The following is a 15,324-nucleotide window of genomic DNA, read 5'->3' on the forward strand; positions in this document are numbered from 1 at the left end:
TTAAGGTGAGAGGGAAGAGATACAAAAGTGTCCAGAGGGGCAGTTTTTTCACACAGAGGGTGTTGAGTATCTGGAACAAGCTGCCAGAGGTAGTGGTAGAGGCGGGCACAATTTCATCTTTGAAAAAACATTTAGATAATCACATGGGTACAATGGGTATAGAGAGATATGGGCCAAACACGGGCAATTGGGATTAGCTTAGGGGTTTTAAAAGAAAACGGGCAGCATAGACAAGTTGGGCCGAAGGGCCTGTTTCCATGCTGTAAACCTCTATGACTCCATGATTCTATTAGTATAACTTATTCAGCTTTCTGCCAATTTCCAGTGCAGAGCTGAGAGTGCCGGAAATCCAGTGGCTGGAGATGCGCAGAGACTGCGGTGCAAAGCGGGAAGCCTGCTACAGGCCTTGACTTAAGTCTCCCAGCCCACTGCGCTACCAGGACTGGGAGAATCGTTCTAATCAAAGAGTCTCAAAGAACTTGGAGCTGAGAGAAAAGCAGCTGGATTTTACAGGCTCCCAGCAGGCATGTTTCAGTGGGAAGGTGGGCTGGGGAGGGGGGTGGCACAAGAAATAGGTCAGGTGGCTAACTCAGCACTTACCCATCTGCATATAAGATCACCCCCATAATACTCAATGTGGGTGGTCACCACAATTGGCAGCCTAGCTGCCATATGTAAATAAATAAGGGTCATTTAGATTGTGAACAAGCCGACCAATGTGAACAATATGCTGCCCATGCCATCACATGGTTGGCATAGGCAGACGGGTGAGACTGGCAGACTATAGCAGCCGTTGACTCTATTTCCCTCTCCACAGATGCTGCCAGAAGCCACTGGAATTTTCTGCTTTGATTTCAGATTTCCAGCAGCCACAGTATTTTGCTTTTGTAAGGTGTCAGCTCTTTCAGTCTGGGTTGCCTTATTTTGCCACATCGTTCATCTAAGGCACCGTCCTGCATGTGGAAAAATGGTACTACTCCTACACAACTTCAGCATCTTTGCGCAATTACTCCTCTTCCTGTGAGTATTCCCGTCTCACAGTTTTCTCTCACTTTCCTACATCTCTCCTACATATAGAGGGATATGGGCCAAACACGGGCAACTGGGACTAAAGGGCGGCCTGGACAATTGGGCCAAAGGGCTTGTTGCCATGTTCTCTCTTTTTATTCTGTATATCACTCATTCTCCCAACATACTCCAAAACACACACAATCTATCACAGTTAGAGAGCAGATAGGGCAAGTGAATCGTTATCACTCAGATTCCTGGAAGAAAATGTGGATTCTGGCTTTTTGTGCAAGATTACTATAGTCAGGCAGTAAATCTTGTTCCAAGGCTAAGAAATTCATAGAATGGGTTTCAACTTTGCCATAACGAATCAATTCCCCGAACACTGAATTCATGTGTATTGGTTGCACATGGCATTTTGAAAATGACTAGCCTGCTCTCAGACAATATATTATTCCATATTCAAATGATGCTCTTTAAGGACCAATGTTTCAACAAGACCTGATAAAATGAAAAAGAGTGCAGAGAAGGTTTATTCGGACACTACCGGGACTTGAGCGATAAGGAGAGCTGGATAGACTGGGACTTTTTTCCCCAGAGCGTCAAAGGCTGAGGGGTGATCTTATAGAGGTCTATAAAATAACAAGGGACACAGATCAGCTAGATAGTAAATAGCTTTTCCCAAAGGTAGGGGAGTCTAAAACTAGAGGGCGTAGGTTTAAGGTGACAGGGGAGAGATACAAAAGGTTCCAGAGGGACAATTTTTTCACCGGGGAAAGGGGAGTGGCTGGAACGAGCTGCCAGAGGTATTAGTAGAGGTACAATTTCGTCTTTTAAACAGCATTTAGACAGTTACATGGGTAAGATGGGTATAGAGGGATATGGGCCAAATGCGGGCAATTGGAACTAACTTAGCAGTTAAAGAAAAAGGCTGTGTGGACAAGTTGGGCCTGTTGCCATGCTGTAAACCTCTGTGACTCTATCACTCTTTGAGGTCTTCATAGTTGTCAAACTCCTTTTCTCTGCTTTCACTTCTGACACCTTACTTCCGTCTTTTCTATTCGATGGGGGTCAGTTTCCCTCATTGACTAACCATGAACTCTGGAGTTCACATTTATCACAATTCCTTTCATCCCCGCTGTTAGGCATCGCCTGTCTTTGATCCCACCCCACCCATCTCTGCCTCTCTCAGATAAATCTTCAGCCCCGGTTCAGGAGGAAAAGGAAAGCAGCAGACTCTCAACTGTGGAAAAAAGCCTGCCTTGAAAAATGCCATCTCAATCATTGGCACTTCCTTTCCAGGAAAAGTAACGGCAATTAACAGGAACAATGAGAATCAAAAGAAAAGATATCTGCACAGCAAATTCTCTCCTGTGTTGCCAGCTCATTTTTAGCTGTTAAATTAATTGCCAGAAGTGCCAGCTGAAGCTTCCCACGCATTCTGCCTGTGTTACTGAAGTGCAATCTTATTGTAATTAAGGTTTGAAAACATTTCCCCCTACTTACTAATGAGAACTGGCAATATAATCATGGGCAAATGGCAAGATGCAAAGAGGGAAAATAGAGATGTGTAATGCATAGGCTTTGGTTGGGGCCAGATTTATTAATTATCTTTTTTTGCTTTTCCAAAGAAATCTAAGATTGTAAGACCAAAAGATATAGGAGCAGAATTAGGCCATTCGGCCCATTGAATCTACTCCGCTATTCAATCATGGCTGCCAGGTTTCTCAACCCCATTCTCCCACCTTTTCCCCGTAACCTTTGATTCCCTTACCAATCAAGAATCCTCCATCAATCTCTGTCTTAAATACGATGACTGACCTAGCCTCCACAGCCTTCTGTGGCAATGAGTTTCACAGATTCATCATCCTCTGGCTAAAGAAATTCCTCATTCTAAAGGGTCATCTCTTTATTCTAAGACTGTGCCCTCAAATCTCAGTCCCCCCTACTAATTGAATTATCTTCCACACTTCCACTCTATCCAGGCCTTTCAGTATTCTGTAAGTTTCAAAATCTAAGGTCATACAAAAGCATTTTAGTGACATCCTTCCAGACAATATGCCACACAGTGTTTTACTTTTCTCTCTAACCAAAATTGGTTAGCACTGCTGCCTCACAGCACCAGGGACCTGGGTTCAATTCCAGCCTCGGGTCACTGCCTGTGTAGAGTTTGCACATTCTCCCCTTGTCTGCATGGGTTTCCTCAGGGTGCTCCGGTTTCCTCTCACACTCCAAATATGTGCGGGTTAAGTTGATTGGCAATGCTAAATTGACCCTAGTGTCGGGGGATTAGCAAGCTAAACGTGTGGGGTTACGGGAATAGAGCCTGGGTGGGATTATGGATGGTGCTGGCTCGATGGGCCCAATGGTCTCCTTCTGCACTGTAGGGATTCTATGGCTTCTGTTCTATGATTGATGGGCTTGTGAACATTCTGAACACATTTTGCTACTATTTATTTTGTTGGTCGCAGCACTCCTTCTCAACACCACGACGAAAGATTATCAGCATTAGAACTTGGTCACTCTAAACCAAATTCACGGAAGGTATCTTACCTCGTAAATGAGCCGCAATGTATTCCTTGTTAAGAGAGATCTTCCCAATGACATCGTCATACCTGTTAATTTTAAGCAGAAAACATCTCAGTAGAATTCGGTGTTTATAACCATGCATCCCATGTATCTGTTCCTGAGCTCCCAGACAGCCTGTGCACCCCACCAGAAGAATAAACCTTTTAATTGCAGAAGAAATACTATTGCATGTTAGCTATGCAGTGGTGTCACTGTGTGTAGGAGTGGTATTACATGAGTGACATGATGGCCTCAGTTATTTCAGAGCAATAAATTGTTCAGGATTGAAATTAGAATTGGTGTAGTATTTCAGTTGGTAAATTTGCTTCCACTAAGTTATTTTTGTTTTCCATTATGCCCATTTACACTTTTTGTATAGATAATTAATCAGTTCCAATCAGGATATCCTGATCTGAATGGCGGGGCGGGGTGATGGCCTTGTGGTATTATCGCTGTGTTATTAATCCAGAAACTGAGCTAATGTTCTGGGGATCTGGGTTTGATTCCTGCCATTAAAAAAATCTGGAATTAACAGTCTACTGATGGCCCTGATGTTTATCCAGATAGAACTCTTCCAGTGTTGACAATAGAAATATAACAAAACTTTCTCCAACTTAGAAATCAAAGAAAAAGTTTAATAAAGAAACTTCATTTCTACAAACTTGAGGCCTCAGGCTGGGCCATTCCAAGCAATTTAACAATTCCCAACAAATTCTTCTTGATACTGAGTCAGCTGGTCAGCTGATCATCACACCATTCTGTCATTGGTTACATGGTTTACTGATCATCTGACCCTTACAGCTTGTTACCATTGGTCACATTACAACAGATCCAATGTTATCAGCAGTTACATTCTGACAATTGAAACCATTGCTGACTGTCGGAAAAAAAACATCCAATTCTCTAATGTCCTCCGGGGAAGGAAATCTGCCGTCCTTACCTGGTCTGGCCTACTTGTGACTCCAGAGTCACAGCAATGTGGTTGACTCTCAACTGCCCTCGGGCAACTAGAGACTGACAATAAATGATGGCCTTTCAGTGATGCCCATGTCTCCCGAATGTGATTTCTTATAAAATCATTACTGAGGGGCCTGCAAGTCAATTCATTTATTATCTGGTATTAAATGACATGTGGGGAGCTTGAATTGTGATCCAAAATTGACGGGAAATTTTCTTTAAGCGTTGAGAGTGATCTGAGATAAATAGGGCACATTTTGCATGACCCAGAGGCCACCTGCCACACTAACTGGTCCTATCGTGGACTCATGACCTTTTGATTTGATTTGACTTATTATTGTCCTATGTATTAGTATACAGTGTATTGTTTCTTGCACACTATACAGACAAAGCATACCATTCATAGAGTACAGAGGGAAGAAGGAAAGGAGAGGTTGCAAAGCGTTGAACTGAAAGGGGAAAGTAAGTGTAGTAGTCTGGCCCTTGTGGCGGGGGGAGGGGGGTGGTGGGATGGGCGAGGACTTTCTGGATCATTCTGGCAGGACGCTGAGCCATTCCGCTGCCCTCGATCTGTTACAGTAAGCGAGTGTGAGAAGGCGAAGGGGAAGGAAAGAGGATACAAGAGGGATAATAGCAGAGTATTAGACAAGAGCAGTGTTTGACCATGAAGGTGTCGGGAGGGAGCAGCATTAACCGAGCGGTAGAGGAAGAACCGAGCGCTCGCTCGAGCAGGATGAGGGTAGTTACTTGCACTGGCTGGAAAAGTGGAAGGACGCCAAGATTAACAGGGAGGAGGTGGTGAACTTTCTAGAATGGGGGGACAGGGAAGATGGATGTTCACGTCAACCGTGAGAAAATAACTGCTGGAGTGGACTGGCAGATTTGGAAAGAAAGATGCTGCATTTATCACAGCCTCCAACCATCCCAAAGCATATTTCAGCCAATCGGATACTTCTGAAGTGTTGTCACTGCTGTAATCAGCTAAACTGCCTTTGTAGTTGTGTTGAATTTGTTCAAGACTTCAGCTGGTGAGCAATGAGAGTCATAGAGATGTACAGCACGGAGACAGGCCCTTCGGCCCAAGTCATCCATGTTGACCAGGCTTCCTAAGCTGAACGAGTCTCACTTGCCTGCATTTGGCAAGTTTTGGTTCAAAACCTTATCAGAATTTATCAGATTAGATGGTACTGTTTACACCAATGCAAAGTCAGTGGTAGAAAGTACAGCACAGTACAAATGCACCTTCATAGAGTCATAGGATCCTACAGTGCAGAAGGAGGCCATTAGGCCCATCGAGTCTGCACCGACCACAATCCCATCCAGGTCCCATCCCCATAACCTTTTGTATTAACCCTAGCTAGCCCCTCCCCCTGACACTAAGGGGCAATTTAGAGTGGCCAATCCACCTAACTCAGACATCTTTGGACTGTGGGAGGAAACCGGAGCATCTGGAGGAAACAAATGCAGGCTCGTGGAGAACATGAAAACTCCTGACTCAAGCCAGGATTTGAATCTGGGACCCTGGCGCTGTGAGTCAGCAGTGCTAACCATTGTGTTACCATGCTACACAAGTTGGCAATTAGCACCTCGTACCGGTGCTAATTGCCAACTTGGATAGTATATTAAAGTCAAAGCTCCAGTTATTATTTTAAACTCAGAATCTAACACCAATTCAGTTTCATTTTATTAGGAGAGGACAGACTGCCAATCTTTTAAAACTCGACATTTATACTCTATTTACAATTACAAAGACTTAAAAGGAGCATTGCGCCAATACATATCACCAACTCACATTTCTCACCAATCATCTCTGAGACTCTCACACACTTAGCAATGACAGTAAGTTACTACTGAGTATTATCATCAAACATTTCTTTGGAGGTACAGTGCACAGTCGGTGACATCTACAATGAAAATGGTCACCAAGGGAATTAGATTGTACCGACCAGCAGTCAAGAGAAGCTGATTTGTTTATTCTTAATAATGAAAAACCTGCCAGCTCTGAAGTTTCATCATCTTCATAGACATCAGATCATGTCTCGCAGGCTGGTGCTAAGGGAGGCCTTATTATAGAATCATAGAATCCCTACAGCACAGAAGTAGGCCATCTGACCCATCGAGTCAGCAGCAACTCTCTGACAGAGCATCTTACCCCATAACCCCACGTATTTACCCCGCTAACCTACATATCTTGAGACACTAAGGGGCCATTTATCTTGGCCAATCCACCTAACCTGCCAGAGGAAACCCACGCAGAGAAGTGGAGGATGTGCAAACTCCACACTGACAGTCACCCAAGGCCAGAATTAAACCCGGGTCCCTGGCGCTGTGAGGCAGCAGTGTTAACCACTGTGCCACCATGCCACCCTAATATTTTGCCGTTAGCTAAGTAAACTCACAGTAGTGTATCTGAGTGATTGGCGACCACCAGGGTTGAACAACAACAAGCTATTAGAATAACTATACAGAATGTTTGATGTGCTCCCGACTGCTCCAGCTGCAGGGTCAATCCTGCTCGGGAAGGGACACACTCAGCCCCGGGTTTCCCACTCTAAGGCCCAGTTGGCTGATTGGGTCACATGATCTTCTGAACCCTCACCCCTGTTCACTATTACACCCACGCTAATTCATCACCCAACAATTTATGGTATTTATTAATATCATGCAGTGATAGTTCGTTGAAAACTCATTCCACCAGTTGGAACAAAGAACAAAGAACACTACGGCAGGCCCTTCGGCTCACCAAGCCTGTGTCAATTCCTAATCCTTATTTACTTATTGCCCTTATCTAGTTTCTATCCCTCTGTTCACCTCCCATTCATGTGTCTATCAAGACATGCCTTGAACGTTGCTGATGTGTCTGCTTCCAGCGCATTCCAGGCACCCACCTCCCGCACATCTCCCCTAAACTTACCCCCTCTCACCTGAACCTGTGCCCTCTTGTAGTTGACCTTTCCACCCTGGGGAAAAGCCTCTGACTATCACACTATCTATGCTTCTCATAATTTTGAAGATTTCTATCAGGTCTCCCTAATTAAAGCCCTAACCAAGTCTAATTAAAATTTTACACAACTGTAACATAACCTGCCGACTTTTATACTCGATTTCCCGGCCGATGAAAGCAAGCATGTTGTATGCCTTCTTGATGACTTTATCCAACAATGTTTTGGCTCTACAGAGACAATTAACATCAATTCAATTTTAGTTATTTCTTTAATTATTTCTCTAACAGGACTGGACAGGGTGGATGCAGGAAGGATGTTCCCCATGGTGGGGGAGTCCAGAACCAGGGGTCACAGTCTGAGGATTCAGGGTAGGCCATTTAGGACAGCAGTGGGGAGACACACAAAGAGTGGTGAGCCTGTAGAATTCATTACCACAGGAAGTAGTTAATGCCAAAACATTGAATGTATTCAAGAAGCGGCTAGAGAGAGCACTCAGGGTGAATGGGATCATGGGAAGAAAGTAGGATTAGGCTAGTGAGTTGGATGATAAGCCATGATTGTGACGAATGGCGGAGCAGATTCAAAGGGCCAAATGGCCTCCTCTTGCTCCTGTCTTCTGTGTTTCTATATTTCTTATTCCATCTTCCATAACCCTTTCCCACAAAATTTCCGACAAAAAGGCAGTCGTCTTTCCCAACAGTCTCTTTGTGATCCCATGCACTGCAATGTAACATACATCACAGGACAGAGAATTGCAATTAGATTTCAGTCAGCTCAAGGTGATATTCCACAACAAATAGGGAATACAGCACACACTCAATAGGAAAAAGTATTAACTCCAGCTCTGGTATGTCATGGTTAATTTATGGTTCAGTGTTAACGCCAATATACGAATGCTATGAACTGCGTCAATAATAAATCCCCACAGCAGCGGAGCCAAAGACCGAGGGCTAAACTGTACTGGTGACGGAAAAAAACATTTTACATCAGCAGCAAAGTGCCTTCAATAAAATAAAGTGCCTCAAGGTGCTACCAAGTAGCATTAGAAAACAAAATACGCCACAGAAGAGATATTAAATGATGAATAGCTCTGGAGGAAATTCTTTAAAGGAGGGAAGTGAGGTGAAGATCCAGAGAGGTTTAGAGCAAGAATCCCTGAGATTGGGTTTCACACAACTGAGAGCACGCCCACCAACCGTGCAATTAAAATTGGGGATGTCCAGTAAGCCAAAGGTGTGCAGATATCTCAGAGGTTTGTAGGACTGGAGGAGATTACAGACATGGGGAGAGGCAAGGACACGGAGGAATTTAATTACAAGGATGAGAATTTTACAATCAGGATGTTTCTGGACCAGGAACTGACATAGCTGAGTGAGGACAGGAGTGATAGTTCAATAGGACTTTATGTGGGTTAGAAGGTGGGCGGCAGAATTTTGGATGACCTCAAATTTACCGAGGGTAGAATGTGGGAGACCAGCCAGGAGTGTGTTGGAAAAATTTAAAAATGGGCAAGTCATGTTGCAGCTTTACAGAACCTTAGTTAGGCCACACTTGGAATATAGGGCCCGATTTTGCCATCAAGTTGCACCCGTTTTCCAGCGCAAAAACTTGGCAAAGTCAGGCATGAGGCGAGTAGTGTGATCCACGCCAGTCTCCATACCCGTTCCCCCTTTACCAATCGTCGAAAATGGCCGCTGTCTAGACCGCACCCAAAACGGCTGTAACATCAATTTAAATCGGTCCACAAAGATCCGATTTGGGCTTTCCAGCTTCTGAGGAGGTAAGTTTGGAGCTTCCAGCGGCTCTCTGACTCTTATCAGTGGTGGGGGGAGGAGGGAGACGGGTCAGATGCCTCCCTGGTGGGTCAGACGGGGTTCCATTGCCACTCTGCATGCAATTGGTGGGGAGAAAGGGGGGCAGGGGGCCACAATTGGCCTGGGTACTGGGGCGTGCGGGGATAAGGGGGACAGTTATGTTGTGAGGGTGGGACAATACCTGTGGGGGCCAGGGGAAGGCATTCTTCAGCCTGGGAGCGATGTGTTAGGGGATCGTTTTCTTTTTGTTTTACTGCTCATTTGCATTTGAACAGTGCAATCGGAGCTACAGTGTTTCAAGCACGATAAGCCCGACCCACAGGCTTCTGCGGCGCAATTCAGGATGGCTGCTTTTTGTTCCAGGCAGAGTGTGTATGGGGGTGTTGGAGAACAGGTCTAAAAGTCAGATCTGAAACACTCCCAGATTCAAGTCCGCCCAGCACTTCGAATCAAAATGGTAAAATCGGGCCCACAGTGTTTAATTCTGGTCGCCACACTATCAGAAGGATGTGGAGGCTTTAGAGAGGGTACAGAAAAGATTTACCTGGTATGGAGGGCATTACCTAGGAGAAGAGGTTGGAGAAACTGAAGCGATGGAGGTTGAGGGGTGACCTGATAGAAGTCTACAAGATTATGAGGGGCACAGACAGAGTGGATAGTCAGAAGCTTTTTCCCAGGGTGGAAGAATCAATTACTAGGGGGCACAGGTTTAAGGTGCGAGGGGCGAGGGTTAAAGGAGATGTACGAGGCAAGTTTTTTTACACAGAAGGTGGGGGATGCCTGGAACTCATTGCCGGGGGAGGTAGTGGAAGTAGATACAATAGCGACTTTTAAGGGGCACCTTGACAAGTACATGAATAGGATGGGGATAGAGGGATACTGCCCCCAGAAGGGGAGGGGGTTTCAGTTCAGCCAGGCAGCATGGTCGGTGCAGGCTTGGAGAGCCAAAGGGCCTGTTCCTGTGCTGTAACTTTCTTTGTTCTTTGTTCTACTCAAGGCTAGAGGCAATAAAGCATGAATGAAAATTTCAGCCAACAAATGAGCTGAGAAGGGGCAAGGTCAGGCACTGCTGGTGGAAGTAGGTAATCTTTGTGAAGAATGTGGAAGCTCATCTCAGAGTCAAATTTGACCCTAAGATTACAAACAGCCTGGTTTAGTCCCAGCCAGTTGCCAAAAAGAAGGATAAAGATGATAGCCAGGGACCAGAGTTTGGAACAAAGGATGATAGCAATCACTTCCCAATATTTAACTGGGGGAAATTTCTGCTCCTCCAGCAATCTGATAACTTACCAGTAGTGGAGGAGTTGATAGAGGCAGTGACGTGGTAGAACAGGGGTAACGTCAGTGTCTATGTGAAAACTAACACTGTGCCTTTGAATGAGATAGCCAAGCATGTAGGTGGGAAATAGGACAGGGCCATGGATAGATCCTTGGGGGACGGAAGAGGTAATGGTGCAGGCACAGGAACCAAAGCCAGTGAAAGTGATTCTCTGGCTAGGAGTTGAATCAAGTGAGAGCAGTCCCACCCAGCTGGAGGAGACAGGAAGAGGTCTTGGAGGAGGATGCTGTGGTCAACTGTGTAAAGGCTGCAGACAGGCCATGCAGTACAAGGAGGGATAGTTTACCTTTATCACAGTCACGAAGAATTTCACATGACTTTGACAAGAGCTGTTTGGGCTCTGTGCAAGATCGGAAACCTGACTGAGAGGTTTCAGGCATAGAGTGCTGAGAGAGGTGGGCAGAAATCTGGGAGGCAATTGCATTTTACGTTGCTCAGACGCGCATGCGCCCAAACAGGAAGCCTGTGAAATCACGCAAAGAGGCATTGGGCATGCATGCCAATGTCACTGCACGCTTGAGCAAAATGTCAGTCAAGAGGTGCGCACTGAAGTTGGAAGTGCGCCCTCCAACTATCAAGCAGGCAATTTAGCCTATTAAAGGGCCAATTGAAGGCAATTTTCTGAGGCCTGTCTACTTGTGCGGTTGGTGGGCGGGCAGCCTGTACATTTTAGCTTCAACTTCGATCCAGAACAGCATGAACTGTCAGGGTGAAATAAAATTTGAAACGTTGCCTGAAGACTGAGGTTTGGGTTTGAATGTGTAGCCTTCATACTCTCAGTTTTTTATGTCGCTATGTATTTTTTACAGGTCTACAGCTCCCTCAGATAGCTCCACTTAACAAGCCCATCAGAAGCACAGCTTGCACTCTCCCTTTACTTAGCACCCACTCCCTTCCCGCCCTCCCTGGCAGCACTGGGCCTTTCCCAGCATGCCTTTCACATTAGCCGTCCATTAATTGGCCAGCATGAAATTGCATCCCAGACCCGGTTCTGGCCGGAAGCACGTTTCATTCCCACTTCATCGAGTGCACACAATGGATGAAAAATTCAGGCCCATGCTTGGAGACTTTGGCGAGGAAAGGGAGGTTGGAGATGGGGCTATAGTTTGCAAGGACGGTGGGGTCAAGGACTGTTTTTTGAGGAGAAAAATGATGATGGCAGATTTAAAAGAAAGAGACAACACCTGAAGAGGGAGAACAAATAACAAATGCAGCTAATATGGAGAGCAGAAGGGGGCGTTATAAATCAACCTGGGAAGCCTTTAAGTAGTCTGCATGTTTTTATGAATGGTGCAAAGCCCCAATGCAGTAGCTTTGTATTATTTGTTAATTAGAAGGGAGCATCACTGGCAAGGCCAACATATATAGCCCATCCCTAATTACCCTTGAGAAGGAGATGCTGAGTGGCTTGTTTTAACCATTGCAACCCTCACTGTAGTCCATTATGGTACACCCATAGTGCTGTTAGAAAGGAGATTCCAGGATTCTGATCCAATAACAGTGGAGGAACAACAGTAAAGTTTAAAATCAGTACAACATGAGACTGTGAGGGGAACTTGCAGGTGGTGGTCTTTCCATGTGTCTGCTAGCCTTGTCCTTCTATGTGGTAGAGAGTTTGGAAGGTGCTGTTGAAGGAGGTCTGGGAATTGCTGCAGTGCACCTAATAAATGGTACCATGCATCAAGGGCAGAGGATATGAATGTTTAAGGTGGTGGATGGGGTGTCAATCAAGCAGACAGCTTGGTTCTGGATGATTGTCGGAGCTGCACTCACCCAAACAAATGGAGAGCATTCCAACGCACATCGATCAGCTGCCTTGTGGATGGTGGACAAGCTTTGGAGAGTCAGGAGGTGAGTTACATAATTCCCAGCCTCTAGCCTACTCTTTACATGTTAGATTTATTCATTATAATAAAACAAATTTTAATGATATAGACAAATACTGCACACCACATGAAACATTCAAATCCATGTATAAACACAATACATTCATCACCATTAATTATGATCTTGAAAAGTTTGTGCCTGATATAAAAAATGCAGATGGGTTATGCTCAATGTCTGCTTTGTGTGACAGCAAAAGTTATAATGCAGATAAACCACAAGATCTTTTCGACTTCCTCCACTATCTGGCATGGTCGAGCACACTTCTATTACAGTGCAGTTACATAGAAAGTGCAGAAACAAATGAATAACACATCTATAAAAGGACTTGTCTTGAAGAATTGGAAATCTGGTGCAGAAATGCACTATATTGGACTATGGTATATGCTTTAGGGTGGGCAGTTTTTCAGACAGCCACGTACACTGAGAAAAGATCTTTTCACGCAAGTGGTTCAGGTCTGGAATGCACTGCCTGGAAATGTGGTGGAGGCAGATTCAATTGAGGCATATAAGAGGGTAATAGATGATTAATTGAATGGAAAAGGCGGGAGAATAGCACAAAATCATGATGCTCATTTGGAGAGCCAGTGCAGACTTGATGGGCCAAATGGCCTCCTTCTGAGCTGTAACAATTCTGTGATTCATACTCTGAAATTTGCTTCACACCCACTTCACATAGATGCTCATATTAAATAATTCTCCTTTCCTGTGCAACTTTTACCATCAAGGTAATGGTCTCGAGGGAGACAATGTGAAGCTAATCTGTAGCCTCAGCTATGTGAATTGTGGCATACTCATAATACCAATTACAGACAGCACGGTGGCACAGTGATTAGCACGTCTGCTTTATAGTGCAAGGGACCTGGCTTTGATTCCTGGCTTGCGTCGCTCTGTGGAGTCTGCACGTTCTCCCCATGTCTGCAAGAGTTTCCTCCGGGTGCTCCGGTTTCCTCTCACAGTATGAAAGACGTGCTGGTTAGGTGTATTGGCCATGCTAAATTCTCCCTCAGTGTATCCGAACAGGTGCCAGAGTGTGGCGACTAGGGGATTTTCACAGTAACTTCATTGCAGTGTTCATATAAGCCTACTTGTTTAAAGTTAATTTATTAGTGTCACAAATAGGCTTACATTAACATTGCAATGAAGTTACTGTGGAAATCCCCTAATGGTTACATTATGGGTACACTGAGGGAGAATTTAGTATGGCCAATGCACCTAACTAGCACATCTTTGGACTGTGGGAGGAAACCCACACAGACACGGGGAGAACATGGAAAGTCTGCCCAGAAAAATAACCCAAGCCAGGATTTGATCCTGGGTCCCTGGTGCTGTGAGGCAGCAGTGCTAACCATTGTGCCACCGTGCTGTCCCTGTGACACTAAAACAAAGCATACAGGTAAAAATCTGACTTGCCAGTGTTGAATGCTGCTTTGTTGCACTGACTTTAAAGTAAAGTGTGTAACTTTGAGCCTTTGATGAGTTTGACCCTTTGGAATCAATGACTCATATAATACACACATGGATCTGGGGTCGGAAGGAATTGTGTTGGTGCCCTGAAGGCAGGCATGAGAGCACGAAGTAATTCAAAATCAGAGCCAGTCAGGAAACTTGAGCAGGGGATTAGAAAATGAGATGTCAGCTACACAAAGCACCATCTAAAATCACAAACAATTTAGGTCTGAACTTTCATAAAGAGGCCTTTTACAGAAATGGTTGCAGAAGCTCAGATCCAAAGTTGGCAGCTGAACATAGTGCCAACTGTTTTTACATGCAGATTGGGGGTGAGTTCCAAATTGTACATCCGTGGTTCATGGACTCAGCAGGCCCTAGGAAACAGCAGCTTCCTCCTGTAATGTAGGATTTTCATCAGCCAAGAGAAGGAAATAAGATGTGTGCAGATTAGACCTGATCTGAGCAGCTCTTGTCGGGTTGGATGGGTAGCAGGGTAACTTGGGAGAGGTGTGGTATCCTTTTCAACATGGTCCCAGAATAGTTTTGGGAAGGTTGCTTGCCCTTTGAAGGACAGCATCTGCCCTCTGGGAGAGGTAAGGTGTCGCTTGGGATTATTAAAAGTAAAGGCAGGGAGAACGTGCAGTCTCCGCACAGTGACCTAAGCTGGGAGTCAAACCAGGGTCCCTGGCGCTGTGAGGCAGCAGTGCTAACCACTGTGCCATTGTGCCACCCAATAGACATGCAAGCCACACTGACTATTGAGAAGTCTCCATGTTTTCTGATCATCATCTAACTAACACATATGAATCATAAGCTGTTGGGTGGGATTTTCAAGTCGATCCCACCACAGGAATCGGGGGCTGACAATGCAAACATCCATTAGCTCCTTGGGGCGAATGCGACCAGAAAATCCCGCCCAATGGTCAAATCTCTAGCCAGCCTGGGCAGTGCTGCATCCCACTTAAGAACATAAGAACATAAGAAATAGGAGCAGGAGTAGGCCATCTAGCCCTTCGAGCCTGCCCCGCCATTCAATAAGATCATGGCTGATCTGTCGTGGCTCAGTTCCACTTTCCCGCCCTCTCCCCATAACCCTTAATCCCCTCTCTTATCAAGAACCCATCAACCCGCTTCTTAAAAATATTTAGCGAGGCAGCCTCCACCACTTCAACGGGCAGAGAATTCCAGAGATTCACCACCCTTTGAGTGAAGAAGTTCCTCCTCAACTCCGTTCTAAACCGCCTCCCCCTTATCTTGAGGCTGTGCCCCCTAGTCCTACTGTCTTTTTTGAGCGGGAAGAGTCTCTCCACCTCTATCCTATCCATCCCATTCATCATCTTATACGTCTCAATGAGAT

General features: G+C 45.2%; 1 protein-coding gene across 3 annotated transcripts in view; it reads right to left on the reverse strand.

Annotated features, from left to right (window-relative positions):
• Nucleotides 1-15,324, reverse strand: part of rasal1a (RAS protein activator like 1a (GAP1 like)) — a 278,029-nt gene that overhangs the window by 225,319 nt on the left and 37,386 nt on the right. For all 3 annotated transcript variants that reach the window (XR_013889047.1, XM_080208234.1, XM_080208233.1), the window contains exon 4: nt 3,562-3,623. Coding sequence is in view for 2 of the 3 variants with exons in the window: in XM_080208234.1 (XP_080064360.1) it covers nt 3,562-3,623 (62 nt within the window). In the remaining variant the exon portion in view is untranslated. The remainder of the gene's footprint in view (nt 1-3,561; nt 3,624-15,324) is intronic.

The sequence above is a fragment of the Carcharhinus amblyrhynchos genome, chromosome 20 (assembly GCF_965287045.1).
Source record: "Carcharhinus amblyrhynchos chromosome 20, sCarAmb.v2.hapA, whole genome shotgun sequence".
In the NCBI taxonomy this organism is placed as follows: Eukaryota; Metazoa; Chordata; class Chondrichthyes; order Carcharhiniformes; family Carcharhinidae; genus Carcharhinus; species Carcharhinus amblyrhynchos.